Source organism: Pezoporus wallicus, unplaced genomic scaffold (assembly GCF_028554395.1).
Source record: "Pezoporus wallicus isolate ANWC-B61680 ecotype Strahan unplaced genomic scaffold, APGP_CSIRO_Pwel_v1 contig_13267, whole genome shotgun sequence".
NCBI lineage: Eukaryota > Metazoa > Chordata > Aves > Psittaciformes > Psittacidae > Pezoporus > Pezoporus wallicus.
In genome coordinates this window covers 70779-95600 of record NW_026636310.1, presented here as the reverse complement: position 1 = coordinate 95600, position 24822 = coordinate 70779, and the positions used below count along the sequence as shown (strand labels likewise).

General features: G+C 54.6%; 1 protein-coding gene across 11 annotated transcripts in view; it reads right to left on the bottom strand.

The window, feature by feature from the left end:
* Positions 1-21744, bottom strand: part of CHD6 (chromodomain helicase DNA binding protein 6) — a 69830-nt gene extending 48086 nt beyond the window's left edge. For 8 of the 11 annotated variants that reach the window (XM_057399938.1, XM_057399945.1, XM_057399948.1 and 5 more), the window contains exon 1: positions 21492-21744. Coding sequence is in view for 1 of the 11 variants with exons in the window: in XM_057399943.1 (XP_057255926.1) it covers positions 8171-8179 (9 nt within the window). In the remaining 10 variants the exon portion in view is untranslated. Of the gene's footprint in view, positions 1-8170; positions 9183-20201; positions 20486-21491 lie in introns of those variants that run through there. The other 3 variants (XM_057399940.1, XM_057399943.1, XM_057399939.1) reach the window with 2 other exon arrangements.
* Positions 21745-24822: the final 3078 nt, after the last annotated feature.

Here is a 24822-nt window from a genome sequence, read left to right as displayed (position 1 = left end):
CCGGGGGCTGTGCTTTGGGGAAGGCCGGCCCCGAGTCACTGAGGACCAAAGCTGAAAATAATACAGCAGTCACCCTTCCTGCACTCAACCCCTGGAAAATCCAAGACAAAACTCTGCTTGGGGTGACCACCAATTTCATGGCATATCCAATGCTTGCAAGAGCTCCTCTCTGGAGCTGCCTGTCCAGCCTAGGAGATGCTGGGACCCTGCCCAGCATGCCACCAAAACCAGCTCCCAGCCTTTTTTCTCCAACCATCCTCAGCCACCAGCAGGAAGCCATCCCTGTCTCTTCCATTAGGCCTCCAGAAGCACATCCCCAGCCATGCTGTGACCCAGAGCAGCCTCTCTGCAAGTCTGACCTACCCAGAGGAGTTAACTGCGAGGTCAGGCTGACCTGGCAGACTTTGTTCTCGTCACACCTCCACCCAAAGAGCTGAATGTACACCAAATATCACCGCTACTGTCCAACCTGGGACTCCTCGGGCCAGCAGCAGGGCTCAGTGACAGGCATCTGTGGCAGAACCCTCTGAGTATGCCCCCATGATGCCATGAGGGGCCTGCGGAGGAGCCCTGAAACACAGCTGCGGCTGCAGAAGTGTTGCAAGGGACAGTGGTGGAAGCAGGAAATCCAGAAGACAAACTGCCACAGGACACCAAAGAATTCCTCATACGTGGTTTGCAAAAATAGTTGCCTGCAACTGGTAAACAGGGCTTAAACAAGCAGCTCTTCAGGGTCCCCCTTTACCGACCAAACAGATCTCAGATAGCCACAGACACATCCCACAATCAGGACCCAATGAAGTCCCCCTAAATGGGGGGGGGGATAAGCACAGTTTTGGCCAGGTTCTGAAACTTTAAAGATAACAAAGTCCCAAACAGAGTTCTGCAATACTAATTTCGTTTATATACAGCACAGCTCAAGGTCTGCAACCACAGCAAGCAGCGATGCTCTGCTGCTTCGGTCTGTCTGGGAAGATGCTTCCCACAACACACACCGAGTCTTCACATGAAAAGCAACCAGAAGGGAAATGCTGATGCAGCTGCTGATGCACGAAGCTCCCAGACACATACTCCCCATGTGTCACCCCCCATAACCTTGCTTCCAGAAGTGATGGTGCTTAATATTACCACAGAAGAACATACGATTTGTGATACTCATCACCTTGACAGCGAGCTCCATGTGAAGTTCATTCATACATCTAGCCCACTGGGGAACTGCGGGTGTTCAGGTAGCACGGATGAGTGTATGCATGTGGCAATGCGAGCTGCCACTATGGGCACCACTGGTTGTCCCAGCTACACTTCCAGAACCCAGCCTGGGTTTCGGGATACACAGCTCCCATCCCAGACCCCTGCCCAGCCCAGCTGCTGGCTCCCAGAATAGCTCAGATCAGCTGCAGAGGATCAAATAATTGCCCCAGGGATGGGAAGCACCAACTATTTTCAGCTTCCTGGGAGCACTGCTGGGCTAGGGCAGAGCAGTGATAGCGGAGGCAGATTGTGAGCACCCAGCCCAGGAGGACACAGAACTCCCGGCTTGTTGTGCTCTTTGAAGGTCTTGTTTTTCCCCAGGGAAGGGAAGGGTTTCAAAGGGTTTAAACCTCAGACTTGCTTTTTGGGAACAAATTCCAGAGCACTGAAGACCATGCGCTGAGCAGGCAGCCTGGGGCAGAGCGGGCCTCACTGCCTGCACCTCTCATCACAGGCACTCAGCAACCTGCTGTCGGCTCCTTTTCCATGCAATGGCTGCAGATCACCTTTGACAGCCACATGAGAGCCCTAAAAGCTACTTTACAGGCTGCAAAATCAGTTGTGCCCATAAAGATGTTCTTTTACAGCAGCATGCTATGCCAGCTCCACAGCACCTACTGCCCACCCAGAGACCAGCACCTCTCCCCTTGTCTACAGGAGCCTGGGGTGCTCCTGGGCTTTGACTGCATTTCAACCAGAACACATCTCAAGAGCATGTTTAAAGGACACCAGTGGAACCACTCGAAAGCCTGAAAATGCTATAATGAATGCTGCCCAAGCACAACTCAACTGAACTTCTCTAGGCGCTGATTGCTAGCAGCAACATCAGAATCCAACTCCAAATCCAAGTCTGGCTCCAAAGCTGGGCAGAAGCAGTCTGTCTGTGCTAGCATCCGCATCTCCATCAGCCCTGCAGACAGGAGGCACAGCTCCTGTGCCATCCCCTGAGAGTATCTGAAAAGGAATCACAGAATCATAGAGCAGTCTGGGTTGGAAAGGACCTTAAGATCATCTAGTTCCAAACCCCCTGTCACGGGCAGGGGCACCTCACACTAAACCATGTCACCCAAGGGAAAGGGAAGGGGGAAACGGGAAGAGAGATGATGTTGCACAATCCCTGCTTGACTTCAAAACAGCAGTTTTCTGACCTTGAAAAAATAAAATCCAGATATTTGCATATAAAATGTTAAGGTCTGGGAGAGGAAGCCCAGCTAACATCAACTCTACTCTGTTACACAGCAAATCCATGGAATGGGATCTCTGGGTGCAGAGGCCAGCCAGGGAAGTGGGGCTGTAAAAGCATTGCCAAAGCAAAGTGGGAGCTGCCAAAACATCTGGATGGGAGAAGCCTCCTCTGGCAGCTCTTCCCTGGGGTTCAGATGTACAGTTAAGGTTAGGGTTGAGAGAAAGACAAAAGCTGCAGTTCAAGAGGGGCTGGAAAGAGCTCATTAAAAGAAAGTTGGGGGCTGCCAAAGACCTGGGCTTGCAGCAACCTTCCACAGGGATGACTTTGTCCAGCGTTCAGCTGTAAGATATGGGCTGGGATGATGCTGAGACAAATGAAGTCCAGAGCTGCAGCTGGAGCGGAGCTGGAAAAGGGCTGTAAAAGTACCTGGCAGCTGCTGGGAGAAATCACTGGTCCAGGCAATTGGCATTAGACCTTTCTATGGCTTCCCAGGAAAATCAGGGTTACAGCTAAGAAAACAGAGGTGCAGCAGCAGCAGGGTGAAGCAGGGGCTGCAGAAGGCCTCACCTGGGAGGAAGGCTTCATCATGGAAACTGCTGGGTGCTTGGCTGAGGCTCAGCTGGAAAACCAGGGTTAGGGTTCAGAGAAAATCTAGAGCTTATGTGGGGCTGGAGAGGGGCTGCCAAAAGGAAGAGGGGCTGCCAAGAGGGCTGGGAAATGGCTCAGAGGCTCAGCTGGAAAACAGCTCCTAGGGTCAGGGTCTGGATGGAAAGGAAAGGTTACAGGGGCTACTGAGACCTGCGCTGCATCCCCGTTTTCATGGGGGCAATGGCTGTGGGGCCTTTGTTGTTCTGTGAGAAAATGAGAGATAAGAGCCAGGGTTAAGTTAGGGCTGAGGGAGCCTGAAAGCCCAGAGCTGCTGCTGGACTCCGGTTGCCAAGAGACCTGGGCTGGGAGAACACTTTCATCTCAGTTTCCACATCTAAGGCTCAGATGGGAAGTGAGAACTTGGGTTAAGGCTGACAGAAAGCGAAAGCCCAGGGTTCCAGCTGGGACAGGGCTAGAAATGGGCTGCCAAATATTATTTTAGATGGCCAAGAGACTTTGGCTGGGAATCATCTTTTGTACAGCAAGTCTTGTCAGAAGGTCCAGCTATAAAATCAGGGTTAGGGTAACACTGACAGAAAGAGAAAGCCTAGAGGTGCAATTGGAGCAGGGATGGATATGGGCTGCCAAAGGCCTGCAAAGAGACTGGGGCTTAGAGAGATCTGAGGTTTGGAAAATGGCTCAGCAGCCCCTGAGAAGGTGGAGTTTGTGTTCAGAGAAAGCCTGGAGCTGCAGGCAGAGTGGGGCTGGAAAGGGGATGCCACAAGGAAACAGTCAGGAGACCTGCACCAGAAGCCTCATGGTTTTGGGGCCATGCCTACCCATTCCCAAGCAAATGAAGGCCAGGGATAGGACTGAAGGATGAGAGCTGCCATTGGAGTGGGGCTGGAAGGCAGCTGCCAAGAAAGACACTTGGGATGGGAGAAATCTTCACCCATGCGATGCCTGGGGCTCCTTGTCTAAGGCTCAGCAGGAAAAGGAGAACTAGGTTTGAGAGACAAACACATTCTCCATTTAAGGTAACACAGAGCCAGCCGTGGTACCAGGCTTCTGCCCTATGCTCAGGTACAAAGGGAACAGAGCACAGTAACAAACAGCACTTCTAAAAACCAACTGTTTGCTTTCAGAGGCTGCTGTTGTGCTGAGGCTGGCTGAATTGTTATAAGGACAGGTAAAAGATCAAATTTTCCCTTTTTCTGTAACCTCCTCCTCAAAACCAACATCTGTTCTCGTTGAAACCTTACCAAAACAAGGCAGCCTGAGGCACTGCAAAGATCTGCACTGCAAAACAGCGAGAGCCAGACAAGGATTACTCCGACTGCACAGAGGAGCTCCATCACAGACAGCACCAACACCACCTGAGAGAGAGCTGCATTAAAACATATCTTGCGGGAAGGAGCCGTAATTAGACTGGCCACAAGTCTGACGGCTTCCCCAGCCAACGAGCTGAAGGTGCAGCATGTGTTAACAAGCAACAGAGGACTGTGCCCACGGGTTACATATTCCAGGAGCAGGCGGCAGGACGAGGCTGCACCATCCAAGTCATTCTCAGTCGAAGCTTTATTTGCACTTTAGATTGCGCTGGGGGGTTCTCACACCCAAAAGTCCAGCTGATTTTGCCATGCATCCCCCCCTCAGAAAAGGCTGGGCTGATGTAAGCTCATTGATCATCAAGATACACGGCAAGATGTCCTTCATGTAATGCAACGCATACACAGATGAGAGTGAGCTAAACAGCTGGTTCTCGGGGCCCCAGCGGGACATGTGCTCTGGTGGAATGGTGCAGGGGATGAAGCTTTGCTTCAGTTCTGGGCCCCACACTATAAGAAAGACACTGAGGTGCTAGAGTGGGTCCAGAGAAGGGCAACAAAGGTGGGGAAGGATCTGGAGCACAAGTGTGATGAGAAGCAGCTGAGTGAACTGGGGTTGTTTAGTTTGGAGAAGACTTGGGGGGACCTTATAGCTCTCTACACCTACCTGAAAAGAGGGTGCAGTGAGGTGGGGTCAGTCTCTTCTCCCAAATAACCTGTGATAGGACAAGGGGAAAGGGGCCCAAGTTGTACCAGGAGAGATTTAGATTAAATATTAGGAACTGCACTGCACTGCAACAGGCTGCTCAGGGCAGTGGTGGAATCACCATCCCTGGAGGGATTTAAAAGATGAGCAGATGCAGCACTTAGGGACATGGTTTAACACTGGATTTGGCAGCATTAGGATTACAGTTAGACGCCACTATCTTGAGGTTCTTTTCCAACCTAAATGATTCTATGGCTCACAAAAACTGGGAACAGTCCCCAAAAGCAGTAAGGTACATGGCAAGTGAAGGGCTACCCCTGTCTTTCCCTTGGGGACATACCCAGCCTTAGCCTCATCCCTTCTCCCTCCCCAAGATACCTACACAATCACCACCAAGGACAGGCCCCACAGATGACTATAGACATGCAAGGTACAATTTCTGCATCCAGGCTGGCACTCCCCCATTGCAGACTTCCAGCACCATCCCTTCAAGCATTTTGCATCCCAATAGGAACAGATGCTCCAACAGCCACTCAGTCACAGACACACCAAGGCACTTCAGAAAGAAAGTTTTATTCACAGCCTTTATGCAAAGAACAACTTTTCATTTCCTGCAGGGGAATCGCATCTGCAGCGTGGCGAGGAAGGTGGGAGGCAGCAGCTCTGAACGCAGCCCTGCCTTTGCTTTGCCTCATGTCCAAGCTCTCTCCAAGCCCTGCACTCCCCTCTTGGACCCGGGGTGCTTCCCTGCACACCCCCCCCCAAGCCCCATCACACAGCTTACCCCAGGCCAGCCCAGCCCTGCTTGTCCACAGGCTGGTCACCAACAGTCAGTAGCACTGCGAACGCAGACAAAGGAGACCAGCATCTGCAGAAACTGATGGCATTTGCCCAAGAAAGCTCCTTATTCAGCACGGCAGAGGCTGTTTTTACTTTATTAGAGCACATCCCTGCAGTACAGTGCCATGTTCAGCTGCCTGTGAGAGGCAGGTGGCTTCCTTCTTCAAAAGGGAAAAAAGAACAGGTTTTATCTGTAGGAATAAGCTGCAGCCAGGAAACAATGTGTGCAGTTAAAACAAACACCACCCAACCATCAGGTGCTTAAAGACTGCAAACCCTCTTCAGAAGGAGGAACAAAAGGGACATGTGGCTTTCTCCAAGGGAAGAAGGAAACACAACAGGAGCTGGGATTCAATGAGCAAGCAATGCTCACAAGCTACCGCTCCAAGGACAAGGGGCACCCGGGGGCACCTGTAAGCATGCCCACCCATGTGCCAGGAACACTGGTGATAACACACACACAAAACCTGCACTCTTTCTTCTCACTTTCCAAGCGGGAATTCTGCACCAAAGCCCCTCCAAAGCTGCTGCAGCAAGGAGCAGAAACAGGCAGCACCCTTGAGATGCAGCCGCAGGCACCACAAACAGTCACTTGCAAGTGGACATGCGCCACTACACGACACCTTTCAATTCTGACTTTCAGACCGTAGCCATGGCAAACACTTGCTGACACAATCAAGCCACTGTGCACCTATGCATGCACACCACATCGCCATGAAGTGATGCTTTTCCAACATGGAGAATGGAAGATGAACTCATTCTGTGTTTCAGAGACATTCAAGAGCAATAGGAGCCCCACATCTCAGGCTGGAGGCCCCTCTGCTTACTGCAAACCAGAGAAGTATCTAGAACTCTCCTCCCTCCTACAGTTTTGATTACAGAAAGGCATCCCTTGAAAATACAGATCCCAAACAAGTACAGCACTTTGCATGCAGCCCCAAAGGGAAGGTAGGCAGATAAGGAAGAGAACTGCACAGCCAGACCATGAAGTTACTGCTTTTCAGACACGCAGGTCTGCTTTGCTGGAACTCCTCACAAGTGCTGTGTCTCCTCAGCATTTGGGAACAGCTTGAAGTGATAAAGATCAGTCGGGGTGATGGGTCCAAACCTGCTGCCCAGGCCTGCAGGCCAGCAGCAAGACAGGCTCATGCACTGCAGCTAGCCCAAGTAGAGCCAGGCTCTGGTACCACAGCTGTGCTAACCTGCCCTATGAGGGCTGGCAGAGGTCAAAGAACAGACTGATGAGAAGACTCAGACCTCTCTAGAGCAGAAGCCAGCAGCTCCAGAGCCATAGCACAGCACAAGGGCCCTGCTCAGCCCCTCCATGCACAAGGCAGCAGCAAAGAGCACCAGGCAATGGCGCAATCACAAGCTTTCAGAAGACAACCTCACAGGTAAAGGGTCCTGGTCTTTCTTTTGCCCCACATCACCAGCCAGTGTCAGCAGCTATCCTTGCGTGCACACCATTCTGGGGGGACATCCCCACTGCCCCACACAGGCTGCAGGAGCAGCCCTTTGGGGGGAATAGGTGCTGCTCCAGTCTTGGCAGCTCAAGAGCTGCTCTGCTCCCCAGTGCTGTCATCAGGGCAGCAGCCCTTGGCTCAAGCATGGAGGAGCAGTGTCTCATGCCTGACATCAAACCTTACAGCCTTAAGAGGAAAGCAGTCAGTAGTCATTCCCTACCATGCAGAGATGACACCAAGCTACATCATTTTCGTACCAGGGTCAAGCTTTGCAGAGCTGAGGCACTCATACTGCTGCTCCAGCAGGAACTCCCAGACTCCTGGTACTTGGCACTGGTCAGAGGCACAGGGACAGCATCAATGTCTCACAGCAGGCCCCATCCCACAGCCTGGAGAGTCTCTTGCATCAGCACACTGACCAGAATCGTGTGGGGTCAGGCTGGATCAGTGTGCTGGGGTAAGGGACCAGCCTTGGCAAGCAAACAGAGATTGTTTCCAAAGGAGCAAGGGTGCCTGTGTGCCTGAGGACAGCTGCGAGAATAAGAACTGGCCATTGCTCCCAAGAGCTTGGCTGCATTCCCTGCTACTCCTGCCCTGAGCACTAGGAGCACTAGGAGCAGCAGACGACAGGCCAGGACTGATGGGCTCTGGCAGGCTCCTCCAGGCAAGCTGGAGCAGTGGTCCCCAGGGCCTGGCAGCGCCTGCCCATCAGATGGGCCTTCAGAGCACTCTCCACCCTCAGCAGCTTTGCTGTTGGCAAGGCACACAGCAAGCCCGAGGACAACCAAGCATCAGCCACCCTCCCTACCTGATGCATCCACAGATGAGCAGCAGGAGAGGACCCAGGGGTCCGGCTGGGACAGACCGAGAGCAGAACTCGGAGCCTGCACTGTCCTTCATCCACTTGGCTCGACCAACACCCTTCTCCAAGGCCCCAAACAGCAGAGACACGCAGATATCTGCAGTCCCCTGGTGCTGTTTGGTTCTTGCTACCTTATCAATTCCTGTTTCCAGGCAGGGCTGCACAAACACATCTCAGCCGGCAGAGCTACTGGAGCTTGAAGCACTGAGTATCTGTGGTGCAATCCAGAGGGACTCTGGCAGCTACACTCCTGTGGGCTGCACGGAGAAGGGGCTCTGCAGAGACATCACCTTGCCACTGGATTTAGAGAGGTGCTCTGCTCACTCTCAGTGATCCAGGCAGGGGAGACGAGCACCGACAAGACAGCTGCCTGCAAAACACTGAGGGGGCAGAGCTAGGGGAGGGAGAAGAGAAATACAGCACAAGAGTGACAGTGTCTCCCTGGCTCCTCCCAACAAGCTGAATTAGGGAGGGCTGCGTGGCCCAGCAAAGCCTCCTCCACTGGGCAAAACAGCAACCCAGCCGGCTCCCCCACAACCCGCTCCATCACCCCAGAGCTTCTCTGCGGGATGCTCTTTGAAGGAGGCATCCAGCCCTCGTCCACAGGCTGTCACGCAAGCAGCCTGGCAGCCCGGAGCCCGGCTCCTTCCCCGCCGCCTGCTGCAGCAGGATTTGTTTATGTGTCTGCAGCTGCTCCCTGCATCCGCCATGGGAATCCAGGCTGGAACTCCAGCCGTGTGGAGCGGGGAAGCGGCCTCCCCCTCCGCGCAGCCTCGCAGCTCGGCGAGCATGCGGCGCCCGGCAGGCACAGTGCTGCAGGGCCGGGAGCCCCTTGGAAACGGGCCTTGCGGAGCGTGAGCCGCATTCCCAGCCCTCCGCAGTGCCTCCCCCACATCCTGCCTCCAGCCCTCCACTGGGGGTAGAGAATGCAAATCTTGGGTTGTAATTTTTCCAAGTTAAAAATAACCCAGGAGTTTAGTGAGAGAGAAGCAGCAGCAGCAGCGAGGCAGGGGGCTGGGGAGCCTGCGAGCTTGCTGCGAGGCAGACACGGCTTACATTCCTCCTTCCCAAGCAGAGGCAGCCTCCCAGCTCCATGCACGCACAGCGATGGAAAGCAAGACCCCCCCTTCAGCATCCCAGCTGCAGAGGCACTGCTGAGCAGCCAAATGTGCTTCGTTTCAGAGCTGCCCTAACCCTTCCTCGCTGCTCCCCAAACCCCACAGGCAGGGGCACAGGTCCCACTCCCCCAAGCAGGGCACACAGGAGGAAGAAGGGAGCACGGGGAGAAAGGAGCGCACAAAGAGCTACAAATAACCCAGATTCAGGGAGCAAACACCCCTCAGGCGGGTGCACATGTCAAGGGCATGCTGGGCAGAGTATCACACCAACAGCCCCAAGGGGGTCACAGCTCTGCTCCGAGCAATCTTCTGTTCTTAAAATGTTTTAATCTTAAAAAGAGGGGGCCTTGGGGAATTAACTTTGTTCTCTGGGGGTCCAGGGGAGCCAAGAAATCTGCTGATATGAAAACCCAGTGCATGTGGCAATACAGGACATGCTGGCCTTTTGCGGATACCCAACTCCACCATCCCACAGGGCAACAAGACTAATGGGAAGGCAAGGAACAGCCACAACCTCTTTGCTCCATGGGACGAGGAATACAGCAGTGCTGCACAGTGTTTCCCCTCCAAAAAGCCTGCTCAGCACCAACACTTGTGCTCCCAAGCCCTCCCAGGCAAGCTCTCAGCCACGTCACAGACCCCGGGGAGACACTTGGGACAGTGCCACTGCCTGTGCACAGAGGATGCTCTGTTGGGACCCAGCAAGCAAGAGAGCACCCGCAGGCTGGATGCAGCCCCCAGTAACACAGCTTCAGTCAGCTGCACTTCATGACTCTCCTGACAAGCTCACGTGGCAAAACCAGCAATAGCTCCTTTCTGGAGAGTTTTCAAATGCAGCTCCTAACCCAAGACCGTAACCACAATGACCTTCAGCAGCTATTTCAAAGCTGCACAGTGCCACAGGGCTGAGAAGCAAGGGCTCGCTCAGACTCCAGTGAGCACAGCAGCAAGCAGGGACCAGCAGCACAAGGGGTGAGGAAGCTGCAGAGCTTTGGTTTTGTCCAGCGAAGGCACATCATGAAGCACAAAGCCATGCCTGGCCTCGCACATGAAGACGCAGCACTCCAGCTTGTTGCTAAGGAGGAAACCAGGTCTGAGCTCACCCTAGAATGTATTTCATCACCTTCACGGACAGCTCAAAAGGAGGGGACACAGCACTGCAGAGTGGGGATGCACCCAGCATTAGCTGCACCCCCTTATCTCACACCATTGCTCTGCTGCCCTGGCGTGCAGGCACTGCCAGGAGCAAGACAGGTTTCTCAAGCCTATGTCTGTTGTCTTCTGATCAGCAGGCCAAGAGTTGCACTCCAAAGAGCTGCTCACAAGCCCCAAGCAGTGGATTTCAGTCCTCAACATCAGCAAGGCAAAAACCAGAGGAAAAAATGAAACCAGTCTCTACAGCTATGCAGACAAGGAAGGGAGAAGGGAGGTAGGCCAAGTCTGCCCAGCCTTGTGATGCTGAGGGCCAGGATTTCCTGGGTGGGTGCATGAACGCATGCAAGGGGCCCACAGCAGCTCTCTGAAGGCCAGCACTCCACCAGCACAATTTGCCTGCATTGCCAAAGCATCACCAGCTCAAGCTCCTGCCACATCAGCAAAGCCCTGATGTGGCATCTAACGGGCCTCTGCTCCCCATTAAACACAAACATGCTTCGGTGTGGCAGTCGACCCAGGCCACCACAGAGACCAAACTGCCCTGCCTGCCAAATCTTAACAAGCCATTTCTCCATCCCCAGTGCCAGGTTTTCCCTGCACTCATTCACCAGCCCTGGCATGTTGACCAGCAAGCCAACAAGGAAGGGCACGAATGGGGTGTCCAAAGAGCCAGCTGTGCCAATGGCCATAAAGCGTTCCCACTCCTCCCATCACATTCCCACCACATTTGTTAAAGTAAGAGAAAACCCAGTATCCCTATCAATGTGCTACAGGAGAGTCAGGAGCTGCGCAGGCGCATAAAGCCTGTGGGTGACTGCCCCTTCCAAAGCTCCCCTTCCCCTCCAGTACGCTGCTGGGGGTAGGAAGCTCCCAGCCTCTCTCCTCACCTGCTGGGAGCCAGAAGCACGCTCCTCATAACAGCAGCTTAACACAGCTGCAGGACCAGTTTGTGGCACCCAAAATATGCCTGCAGAGCAACCTCCTCTTCCTCAGCTGGGGACTGTACACCTGATCTGCTCCTCCACAAGGCAGGGAGCAAGAGAAGGAGAGCTTGTGCTGAGGCTGCCCAGGAGACTGTGCAAAGCCTCGGGTCAGAGTGACAGCACAATCCCAGCTACACATTAGATGGGTAATTACGGGGCGAAGTAGCTCTAAGGACACACTCAGTGCTAGAAGCAGGCTCTCTTCTCTGAAGGGCCTGGCTCTTCTCTGGGCAGAGCTGGGATCATGGGCTCAGCTTCCTGGACCAGCAGTCACGAAGAGCCAGACTTCCCAGAAAAGCCTCCTCCCAATTACCGTTCCTGTGGGAGCACAGGGGTTACTGCCAGCTGCTGCAGAGGCTCCTTACAACAGGGCAAGCCACCCAGCTGCTCTCCAGCTATCAGGAGGGATACAGAGGCTCCAGCAGAAACCAGGGCCCTGCACACTCTGCACATTTTCCTGCTGCCTTTTATTTCTCACGCACAAGCACGCGGAACTCCACTTTGCTGCCCAAGTCCATCCTCAAGGTCACCGGCCCTGTAAAGATGACACCAGGCACGTAATGTAGCCCACAGCACCTTTATTAGTATGAAAGGTGTACAAAAGCCAGCTCGACCGGTAGACCCTGACAGCTGGCCAATTCAAAAGAGCCTTTTATAAGAGCTACATAGTGAAGAACACCGAACCTGAGCTATCCCGAGGCAGATGGCCAAAAAGTGAGATGGCATTCCTGAAAACACAGATCTTCCCCTCTTGCTGTTGTTATTATCCTGCACAGCAAACTCAAGCTGCCAGAAAACAGCTCTGCCACACTGCACACAGCTCCTCCAAGGCAATCAGAGCCCTTTGTGCCTCTATTTTCCAACTACAGAATAGGGATAAAAATCACCCTTTGCAGCAGGGCCACCGAGAAGACAAACGAACACTTGCAACCACCTCAAGATCTGGCTGTAGACAAATAGGAAGAGCACACGTGACCCCCAGAGCAGATTTCCTGCTGGGATGGCATGACACCACCAGCCACAGCTTCAAACGGCGACCAAGACCCCAGTGCCAAGAGTCCAGTCCTGCTCCAAATCATTCCTTCAGGTGTTTATGTCAGTCTTTTCCAGTTGAAACTCCCTGTGGATTGCCTTTACCCCTGCTAGCATCCAGCTGGTGTCCCCACACCCCTTTGGTTTGCTGCTGGTACCTACCAGCTTTAATATTCCCTGTTGTCCTCTTGCTATAACCACAGCAAAACAAAAGGGTGACACAGGCTTTGCACCCTCAGGCAAACCTCTCCCTGCTTCATCTACCAAACAGACCAGGGGGACCTGCCCCAAGAAACGCACCCAAGCCAGGAGCTAAATGAAACGTGGCCAAGCCACCAGCAGCCGGGCCACAAGAGCAGTCAGCATTTTAAGCACTTCCAGGGCCTCGCAAGCAGCATGGACACTGCTGCTTTGCCAAATGCCTTGTCTGTGCACAGGCAGCAGGCAGGGAAGGCTGTATGGTGCATGAGGTAAGCTCACAGCCAGCCTTGCTCTGCCCACCATGACCACATCTCATGCTTCAGGCACTGAAGGCTGATCCCAAGCAACAACCTAGAGTGCGACAAGTGAGCAGCTCCCCTCTGGGCTTGGCAGCACTGCCAGCCTGGTCCTAGGAGTCTCAAAACCTACATGGCAAAGGAAACTCACCTGGGTCTGTTCTCTCTCATACACAGTGAAGGATGAGGGGGAATAGAAGAGGTCTTCATAAGCAAAAGGACATTTTGCTCCACTGCTCACTCCCAAAGCACAGGACACCTCCACCACCAGCTTACAGAGGTCACTTGCTCCACGCTGCCCTGTTGGGGACAAGCTCCTGGCCATGGACAGGCTGCCCCTGCCCTTCAGCACTGCCAGCCCACCCCAAGAGGGCAGAAAGGTTGGCCAGCAAGGCCGTGGCCTGTGGCAGTGCCAGGCACTGGGGGAAGACAACATCCCAAACAGCCACAGCCTGTTTGATTCCTGGATGCTGTGGTGAGGTCCCATGGCTGTTCTGGTTGTACATCCAAAGAGAAACTAGCAAACCTGTGCCCAAAATAGCAACAGGCAGAAACCTGCTGCTCTCCAGGCCTGACAGCTTGCACAGGGAAGCACCAGACCCGTTTCCCAATTACCTAAAGGACAGGGAAAGAAAGCAAAACGTAGCAAATTCTCCTGATGCAATGCAGAGCAAGAGCACCCTTCACAAGCGGTGCTGCTACCCTACGGTCCTCAACCTTGCACACACCTGCTTCAACTGCTCTGCCCAGCGAGGACTGGCACTGGGGATGCCTCCAATGGCTTCCAGTTTATTTTCAATCTAACTTTCAGGGATACAAGTTCTCCACAACCTCAGCTGAAGCTGCTTTGTAGAACTGTCTCTAGAGTTCAGATGCCCTCTGTAAGGAGCTACTCCTCTCCATCATGTCAATGCTTCCTTGCATTTGTGTCTTTCACATCATGCCAAGAAACACAGGAGGAGGAAAGGAGGGCAGCACTGCCTAGCCCAAAGCAGAGCTGCTCACTTGTCACATGCTGGGATGTAGCCTGGGATCAGCCTTCAGTGCCTGAAGCAGAAGATAGGGATTCTGTGGATGGACTATTCGTTAGGGACTGTAGTGATAGGACAAGGGGTAATGGGTTAAACAGGGGAAGTTTAGATTGGATATAAGGAAGAAGTTCTTTACTGTAAGGGTGGTGAGGCACTGGAATGGGTTGCCCAGGGATGCTGTGAATGCTCCATCCCTGGCGGTGCTCAAGGCCAGGTTGAACAGAGCCTTGGGTGGCGGGGTTTAGTGTGAGGAGTCCCTGCCCATGCCAGGGGGGCTGGAACTGGATGATCTTAAGATCCTTTCCAACCCTAACTATTCTAGGAATCTATGGTGGGCAAAGCAAGAGAAGAGCCAAAAAGAATTTCATTGATTCCTCATGTGGAAATGCTTGGAGTTCAGCAGCACCAGGTTTCATTCCCTCCACAGGATTCTTTTAGACGCTTGGATAGCCTCCTTAAACAGCAAGCAAAGCTCCCAAAGTCCTGCCCAGACATGCTGCTAATAAAATGCTACCAAACACATATATGAAGAAGCAGGCCCTTCTGTCCCAGCTGATAAAGCCCTTCAGTTAGAGGCCAGCTCAGGCAGCAGTGCGAAGAGCATCAGCCTCACCAAGCTGGAGGTCTATGCTTGCACAGGGAGAACGCAGAGCACCAACTTTGTCAAGCTACCCAGCAGGCAAGCACATGGCATCAGCTGCACCAAGCTACCAAGAGACAACTCTTTCTGCTTGCCTGGCAGGCCTACAGACATCAGGCTCCTTTGACATGCAGCAACACGAAAGCTAGGCAGGCAAACTCAGAACACAACAGCAGAGCACGGGTCACACAGACCCGTGTCCTGGTCCACTTTACTGCACGTTCATGTCAGAAGACCATGCCAACATGGATTTCACATCTCCTCTCCCTCCATACCTGGATAAGCCACTTGTTTCCTTACCCCTTCCTTCAATAGATGTCTCTGGAGGAACCAGCACACAAACAAGGCCCCAAAATCCACTTTGCTCTATGTCAGACACCTCCCTCTCCCAGCTCAGGGTGGCAGGAAGAGCAAGAGGTAGAGCTGGGTCCAGGAAAGGGTTTAGGGGCACTGTGCAGAATTAACACCATGCTCAGCCTGTCCAGAAACCAGAGAGCATCATCTGCAGGTAACCACACCTCCACAGACAGTGGGCTATGCCCTGTCAGACGGGGGCACAGCAGCACCCACGGCCCGCAAGCCTGCAGAGTCACCTGGGCTCCTGGAGAGCCCACTCTAAGTGAAATTAGAACTATTAAAGCTTAAAAGAGGCTGTGCCCATAGCGATCCACTCCTTCCTTTGCCTTCCAGATCCAGGACCCTGATCCTCAAAGCACAACGTGGGGCTGACCCAACTCAAACCCAGCAATGTTATTCTCAGGCAGAAATTCTCACCCTCGGGAGCAAGGAGGTGGAGCAGGCGCTGTGACTGACCCACACACAGATCTGCAGGCACTCCTCTGGAGAAATCAGGGTAACCACAAACCTCAGCACCTTCACAGCCAGCGCAAGCCCTGCTTCAGGCAGCCTCCCCACAACATCACCGCGCCGAGAACAAACAGAGCACAGTGTGCTGTCTGCGGTGGAGGAGAGAGACCTGCCTTTATGCATGCATGGAAGTGCATGCCGGGAAAAGCTCAGATACCCTGGTGAGGGGCACCCTATGGGGACTGAGAAAGATCACTGAGAAACAGGGCTCTGCTTGCCCTAAAGCAACAAGCAGAGGAGCATACAAATAAGAGCAATACGCTGTGTGTTCCCACACCCTTCCCAGGCTAGAGGAGCGCTGGGTGCAGCAAGGATGCACCATGTACATATACATCTCTCTCCTCCAATCCACAATTAACAGCCACCAAGCACTTCAGCATCGTTTTATCTTAAGTATGCTTTAAGTTCAACCAGAGCAGATGAAACATTTAAGGTTAAAGGTGCTCTGTGCACAAGACCTGGAGAACTCAAGGCAGTGGCTCACGCAAAAATAGCAGCTTTGACAGCACGTCTATAGCAAAGCACTAATGTTTATTCTTGTATCTAGGACTAACTTTAACTCTGCCTCGATGCACGTATGTAACAAGGCATTAATGTTTCTTAAAGAACCAATACCTCACCTACCTATATGCCAAAAAAGTGAAAATTGCCCCTAACTTTGCATCCCCCTTGTTCCTGCAAATGGCACACAAACACGTTGCTAACACTGGAACACACCTTCAAAGGAAACCATGGACTGCAAGTTAAAGCACAAAATGAAAGCCAGAAAGCACATAAACAACTTGGTTATCTAACTGCCTTCATGGCTTCTGAAGAGGGCTTTAACAACTGGAGGCTCTGTGAAGGAAACTCAGCTACGTCCACACAACAACCAGCTATTTCCAGTGCCATATGGAGGAACCAAAGCACTCAGCAGTGGCTACTGATGTGGAGGGCCTGGTAGCTGAAGTCCTTCCATTAGCTAAAGCCCTACGTCTGCCTTCAAAGAAATGCAACTGAGATACCTCCAGGGGAAAGGGCGGGGGATCTTCCACCCGGATACTGCCTCCTGTTACTGTAATGCAAAGCAGGGCTCCACAGATCCCACACTTTCATGGAAGCATTCAGGAAACACAAATACGATGCAAATTGACACCAACAGGTGTAACTTTCCCCAGCTTTCAGCAGTTACCCCAAAAGGAAGCAATGAGTTACCTGCGTTCCAACCCAGACTTCCCATAAGCGAGCTGAGCAGCAGAAAGAGCCAGACAAGAAGGTGCAGGAGGCTGCACCAGAAGAGAGCTGAATTTCATCTCAGCAGTTAAAACACACACAGAAAAAAAGACCAAACCAAACCAAAACCAACCCCACACCAAAGCAAGCAACCAGCTAACACGACCTATCCTAGTGCAACATGAGGGCTGCATGAAGTTAGGGTGAAGACAGGACTGCACAAGACATGCTGTACCCCCTGGGATAGATATTAACAGTGTCACCATCAGACTGCCACTGAGCAGCATCGCTCAGGGGCAAACAGGGGCTGGAAACGTGCTTGATGTGCAACACACCTCTGCAAGTGCACTTCCAGCGCCCATGTGAAAAACAAAGAGGGACTGGGACTCGGTTCCCACACTTCCCACTTTCTTTTCTGGACTGAAAAAGGGTGCTTTGCTCCTCTTGGAGCAGGATTTATACTCGCTACAGGCTGGGAATCCCCTAGAGGCGACAGGCTGCAGCATGGAAACAGCGCGCACCCCTTAACCTCCGGGCAGCATTTCCTCTGCTGGGGGAAGGATGGGTCAAGCAATCTCGGTGCCAAGACGACCACAACACCCAGCTGCTCCCTGAGCACTGGGCCCACGGGCAGCCTATAGCAGCAGCCTTAACCCAGACACCAAACTCTCCCAGCTTTTAGCTGACTTCCCGAGGAGCCGGGGGAGCTCAGGCATTCCCCAGAGCGCAGCCACAACCTCTTCCCAGACATCGGTCAGGGACCTGCCTCCAACCTTAAAGCCCAGCCACGACGTGCCAGGCATCTCCTACTACTCGGGCTGACTGGACACATCCACCATAACAATGCTAAAAATTAATAGGCACATATTGGCAGATTGCTCGGCTGCATACCAGATTTTCCCATATAAGGGAAAGTTGACGGCATTGTCCTATCGCACGGAAAACACATTGCACCAGCCCGAGACATTAGAAAGCAAAATCAGAGCCTCCTCACGCCACGCGCTGACACCCAGCACCACCCTTTGCCCCTTTTCCCGATGGTTTGGTCGGCTTTCCCCAGCTCTGCTGTGTCCTGAAGGATCGCTGGAGGCACTGGCAGTGCTGGGATCACAGCCCAACGCTGCATGCGGACCCTGCGCTTCCTTAAGAGGATTTTGGTCCCACCACCACCACATGCTGGCAATGCAGGCACTGACACTGCTCCCAGGGTGAAGCGCAACTCTGCTTTCATGGGGGTTTAGGGTGCTGAGGACCACCACACAAGCCCTGTGCATTGTCACCAACACTGCCCACAGCAAACACTGCTATTTGACTAGGCACAGATCATTCGCCCTCACCATCTTCTCCTCCCTTTACAGGGCCTGTTGGCCCCCAACAACAGCTCTGCCTCTGCTTTCACAGACCAGAGCAAAGCCACCAGAGGATGATGCCGCTGGCCCAAGCAGGAAACTGAAGCTGAGAGAGAAGTGCTTTCATTGCTATGTACAGGAGCAATGACAACAAACCCTCTCGGCTTCCCTGAAGCCCAGTGAGACATCCAGCACCGTGCTTGCCAAGCATCTCTTTAATACAACTTTGGAGACACCTCCTTTTCATACTGCTTTCAAGACCAAACACAGAGTCCACATCCCTGCACCAAGGCTGCTCAACCCTCTCCCCTCCTTCACAAGGACAAGCTTCTCCTCCATGCTGATGTGTGTGATACCGGCTCTTATCTCTGCAAACCTGAGACAGGCCAGGACAGCACAGCTCCACATGGAGCACAAAGAGCTGCTCTGGCAGCCGAGCTCTCAGCCGTGCCACCTCACAAAAACAAGTTCACTGGCTTGTGCAAACCCCTCTTGAAACAACAGAAACCATTAAAGTGAGACACTTTGTATGAGACACCTGTAAAAGTTTGTGTGTTTGGATAAGCTCTTGAGAAAACAGAACAGATCTCTCAAGGAAAACTAAACCTTAAAAAGTACTGAGACTACCCTTTGGGATGGGGAAAAGGAGCAGAGATTTGCTTTTGGTAAAAAGTAGTCAGGAAAACAAGATATTCCTCCAAGAGCCTCCTCCACCAAGCCACTAGGAATCACAGACCCCAAAGATAACCACAGCACTGACCTTCTGGGCTAACACTGGCATATCCAAGGCCAGTTGCTCAGAGACCAGCAGCTCAGAGAGAGACAGTCTCCCCCAGTGCCAATACATAAGACAACAAAGGGAGAGGTAAACTCAAGCCCTTTAAAAGCCACATGCTACCAAACCAGTCAGCAGCACTCAGAGCAAGGTACGGAGGGACCCCAACAGCACCTTCCACAAGAAGTGCACATTAATCACATCCTTTAGCTTCTCAGATACCCAAAGGTTAGTTTTCAACACATCCATACTAGCGTGCAGCTAGAAGGGGCTGCAACTGCCTTCTCAGCAACAGGGCAATCAGTGATGCTGCTTGAAGGATTGCCTCCAAGTCCCCTCACTGACTCTGGCTTTCATTTGAAGGATACTTACTGTGAGTTCAGCTGCACAAGGTATATGCAGACATTCTGATGGGATGCAACTCTGCTAGTTATGCTTTACAGCCTGAAGCACTTGAGGGGCAACATTCAGGCAGCTTCACCCCACCACTGCTGCAGGGAAGGAAACCCAACAGCAAGTCCCACACTCCTGAAGAGCCCCCAGGTCCAGGCAGCAGTACCAATTTGGAGACAACAAGCAGAATTAGCTTTTCCAAAAGCAAACAGTCAAGAACATGAAGCTCTGTAGTGGAAGAGGAATCAATTTTCCACTAAACAAGTGGGAAAGGAACACAGTGGCAGCCCTGAACAAACCCAGCGCAGCTGGAGGGCAGAAGCCTCGAGAGAAACAACCTATTTACTCTGGGAAGAATTCACTCCCAGAGCAAAAATATGCTGTTATTGCTTCATACTTCAACAGCTGGACCAAAACAATGACTTCTTTGCAAAGCACCAGAGCAGAGCCCCCGCATGAATGAGGTAAACAAGAGCTAGGAATGGTAGGGAAGCCCCTACTCCTGTGCCATCACCTGAACAGGGCCCAAAAGCAACAGCAACGCTTCAAGGCAGCGGGGAAAACACCAGCAGCACGCAGTGCACCCTCTGCACCACCCTAACCCAGCTCACCCCACAACACTTCAAAGGATACAGGCAGCACCAGCTGCCAAATATCCATAGCCCTACAAGTGAATAGGTGAGGGATAAGCATCCAACAACTCCAACTGCATCTGCCTGCCCCTGAGGAGCCCTGAATGCTGCCAGGGAGGCCAGTGGCTGCAGGGGGGTGTGAGAGACCTACAGGACACTTCGCACAACCCCATGGACCATCTCCACCCCTCTCCCTCCTTCTCCAACCCCCAAAGACATTTGCTGCATTTCCCAAGCAGGAGGGGAACAACAAAAAAAAGGCAGAGCTTTTGGCTAGCACCATCCCAACTTACTGGAGAAGGAAATCAAGCATTTTTCATAGCAAAAACACTGGAAAGCTCTACCACATCCAAGGCCGGCAGCAGACAGAGCAGAGCCTTGTGCCGGCGCAGCCTGCCCGGCCTCCGTGGACCCCGACTTGGCTTCGAGTCCAGCGTAGTTCTCAGGAAAGGAAATCGATAAACGGAGAAAACGCTGCTCCAGGCGGGGTGTGCACCCGGGGCAGCGATGCCGGCAGAGGAATCCTCTTCACCTTCCCGTTTGCGTGCGTTTCATGCACAGCGTTTACCCTGCGACCCTCACGAATCAAGCCCCAAACCCACCCCAACGCCAGCGAGAGCCGCCGGTAAGCGCAGCGGGAGCCCCACCGCGCACACACCGCGCAAACACCGCGCACCACGCGTGAGGCTGCGCGGGGCGGCTGCGGCGCGGCGACTGCAGCGAGCGAGACGCGGCTCCGACGTGACTGCGATGCCTCTGTTGTGACATGGCTGCAATGTCACCAACAGCCCCGCGTCTGCTCCGCGAGCGGCGGCACGGACCCTCCGGGCACAGGGACGAGCCCGTCGCGGCTCTTTAAACCGAGTGCCCCCTTCCACCGCCCCAGGTGCCCTTGCTCAGCGGGGGGCCGGCCCGCGGGGAAGCCGTGCCCCCGGCCCGCACACGGACCCGCTTCTCCCCCGCCCGCCAAGTTTAAAGTCTCAATTATCGATGTTCTTGAGCACTGCGGCCGCGGTGACGGCGGAAAGCTGCGCCCCGCGGGCGGGCTCCGGCCGCCCCGCATCTCGCCCGCCGCCGCCGCGGTCGCGCCGCTCGCTGCGGGGCCGGAGGGCCTCGCTCCCCCCCTTCCCGACGGGAGGAGCCTCCGAGCAGCACAGGGGGGAGCCCGCCCCGCCCCCGGCCCCCCGCACGCCCCGCGGCTACAAGGGGGGCGCCGGGCCCCGAGCTGCCGGCCGGGCCCCGCTCTGCCTGCCAGGCACCGGGTAGGCCCGGCCCCCCCCACCACCACCACTACAGCGCTGCCGCCGGCCCCGGGGGGCGGGCAAGGGCTGTGAGGAGGAACCCACAGGGGGAACGCTGCCGCCGCCGCCGCCTCCCCTCCGCCGGCCCGTCCCCGCGGCCGGAGCCATGACAGGCCCGACGGCCGCCCCGGCCCTGCCGCCCTCCGCCCGGCCCGCGCCGCCGCCACCGCGTTCATTCATAGCGCCGCCCCGGCGCGGCCCCGCCGCCGCCGCCCCCCCGCCCCGCTGCCCTCCGCCGGCCGCACCGGGCGAGCGAACGGCAAAGTTGGGGTCAGAACTTACCTAAAATGGCTCCTCGGCCGCCCCAATACAAACAGCTATTATTTGGTGAAGTTTAGCCCAGCACCCTGCAAGGACACCCTAACCTCGCCCGGGCACGCCCCCGCCCCGCGCCCATTGGCTGCCCGCCGCCGTGCGCCGGCTCCCATTGGCCGGCGGGCCCGTCAGCCTCGCGGCGCCCGCGCCAAGCTTGGCTGCAGCGCGCCCGCCGCTCGCTCCATTGTGCTCCTGTTTGCACCGAGGAGAGCGCGGCGCTGATTGGCCGCGCCGCCGCCCCCGCGCGCCGCCGCCCCGCCCGCGCCCTCCACGTCCGCGCCCGCCGCTCGGTCCCCGGATGTGAACCGGAGCCCGGCCCGGCCCGGCCCGGCCCCCGCCGGGGGCTGCAGCCGGCACCGCCCGCCCCGCCCCGCCCCGCGGCCTCTCCGGCGGGGGTCGCTTGAGGCCTCGGAGGTGCGAGGCCGCCCGGTGGGAGGTGCGGGCCGGGGGAGGAGGCGCCGCTCCCGGGGGGATGCTGGAGCCCGTCACGGCCAGACCCCCTCGGGGCCTGCTCCCGCTGCGCTCCGGCGGCCCCTCCGGCTCCCCACCGGGCAGCACCTTGGCGTTGGGGGCCGGCAGCGCCCGTGTCCGCCTCTGCCTGGAAAGGCGAGGGCTGCTCGGGAAGAGGAGCGGGGCTGGCAGAGCGCAGGCACCCTCCTGCCAGCTGAGGCGCTCCGGGCCGGCTGGCTCTGGCACCGAAAGGAAACTCTGGTGCGGCGAATGAGCTGTGCTGGGCACCGGGGCTGGTGTCGTCCCTGCACTGCACCCACTGAAGCACGGGCTCTGGTGCCCTGCGCTGTCCGGCTGGCACCTTCCCTTTGTGCTGCCCGGCTTTCCCCGGGTGCTGCCATCTCCCGCTGGTCATGGGGGACGCGAGCCCCCGTGGCCTCAGTGGCGGGAGGGCGGGCAGCAGCAGCAGCATCGGCAGCGCTGCTGTGCTCCGGAGTTACCTGGCACTGCGCACAGGTGGATCAAACACAAAGGGCACAGACAAGGGACACGGATCTATCACAGGGCTAACAACCACCTCCTCCATGTCCTCTGCACAGACCAGCACACCACTATGCTCACCCCAGTGAGACAGAGCTTAGTTCTCTGCAGCGTTTATGATTTCTCACTTGCTCCAAGCCGTATCTTCAGATCCTTTTTCTGCTTGTAGGTCAATACGTGTGAAGTATTCCCTAGTCCTACCTACTTCCCTGGCCACCAGGCATGCCTGAACCTAATCCTTCAGTTTTCATCCTGCACTGGTCAGACTCTGGCCAACCAACACCATCCTTTGCTGTATCCTCCCCAGAAGATACAGCAAAGAGTTTCCAGAGCAGCTGTTTGGCTTCTGCACGAAGAATGTCTGTAAAGAGGGAATTAATTGGTACTTTGTGAGCAGAAAACCAAAGCAGCTTATTTTCAGATTAACCACTTTTTGGTCAGTTGGCCTCAAAAGAGAACCTAGGGGTAGTTAAATGACTCATTGCTGTAGGCGGGCCAGTTGTTAGGAAACACTAAAGCAAGACACAAACAAATCCCCTCCTGGATGAGAATTCTGGCAAACAGCATCTTGGAAGTCATTCTAACACCTTCACTACAGAGCTGCAGAAGTGCTGGTGGGAAGGGACCAGAGGAGGTTTGTTAATTTCCAGAGGTCCCTTCCCAACACCACATTCCATATTGGCTTTGCTTACCTGAGTCTTAACACCCTCCGTGGCCAGAGATTCCATCACCTTTCTGCTGTCCTGTGCCAAGGCTGCAGCACCCTGGCAAGGAAAGGGTTTCCCTAACACCTCATTCTGAACCTTTCAGGACTCCTTTGTGGCTGTTGCTCCTTAATGTATCAGCAGACACTGGCAAGAAGGATTTGACTCCATCATCTTTGCTCTTTCACTGCTTACAGAGAGCTGTTAGATCAGCTTCTAGGTAAAACCCTTTACCAGAAGGAACTGGCCCAGCTTTCCTGTATTCAAAGGCCTTATGTCCATCTTGGTCATCTGTCACTGATGCTTCCCACTTTAGACTCTGAGATACATAGTCCCCTGTGAGAGCACACCTTTGAGAGCAAAACTTACTGTGTCTGTCTCTGCCCTAGAACAACCCCATAAACTGATTCAGGAATGCCACAGAAGTGATTCTGATTTTGCAGAGATTTCCTCTGCCTGAAGCAAAGTTCAGTTGCTTTGGGAGATGCTTTGGCTAAACCCATCTCTGCCTGCAGCAGCTACCTCATGCCCGAGAAGGTGATATTCTCTAACACTGAGCATCTGAGGGCTGTAGAATCACACCAGCAGTAAAAGCATCCCTTATGCTTCCAAAGGTCTTTTGGAAGGATTTAATGGTGGGCAGTGACACCCAATCAACCCAGGCAAGGGGGACACGCAGGTCCAGCCACCAGGTCCTACAGGGCCCAGCCCTGCCATGCCGCAAAGCAGGCGAGAAGCAGAGCTCAGCTGCTGAGTGTCTCTGGTGGCAGCAAACCAGAAAGGAGCTGGAGCTGCTGGTGGTGGGCAGGGAACCCCTTTGGAACCCCAGTTTCTGCTGGCTCCCAGCCGGATCCATTGCAGCAGGAAGGAGAGGGAGTTACCCTAATGCAGCAGCACTTCCCTTCCTGGCTATTGAAGCACACCTATGCCCCTGTGAAATACAGAGCCTGCAGGCAGCTGGAGGGGAAGGAACAGACTTGTGAAGGCCTTGCTCAGGCTGTGAGCGTGCATGGGTAATTAACCAGCACAAGCATCCAGGCAGAATTCAGTGCCTTAAAGACCAGCTTGGCAGGTCAGGTTAAAGCTGACTTCCCAGTGCGAGGTGTGAAGAGCGACTCCGAACCCAGGTGAGTGCTTGGACACCTCTGCTCAGGCCCATGGGCACCGCAGGTCCCCCAGCTCCAGGAGTCTTCAAACTCCCATATATCAGATGCTCTTTGCTGGAGCAAAGAGCAGGGAGGTGATGGGGTCCTCTGTGGGCAGCTGAAGCAGTGTCTGAACCCTGCATGGGATCAGAGATGCCCCAGCCCAGATGCTTGTCGGCCCTGGCTTTGCTTGTTCCCCTCAGGGCTCTCCTGCCCGCACTCCTGCTGCTGGGCTGTGGCAGGAGCAGCCAACCTCCAGCCTGCTCAGGGGATCCCATGGATCTGCACTTCCTCAGCCTTGGTCTGCAGAGCCTGTAAGGCATCAGCTGGAAACTCCCTGCTCAGGGTTTCCTTGGATGTGGTTATTTGAGGAAACTCCCCTGCCCTCAGGAGCTTCTATCAGATAAATTACAATTGCTGTTGGAAATCTTCCTGCGGGACTATTTGGGATTATTAAGG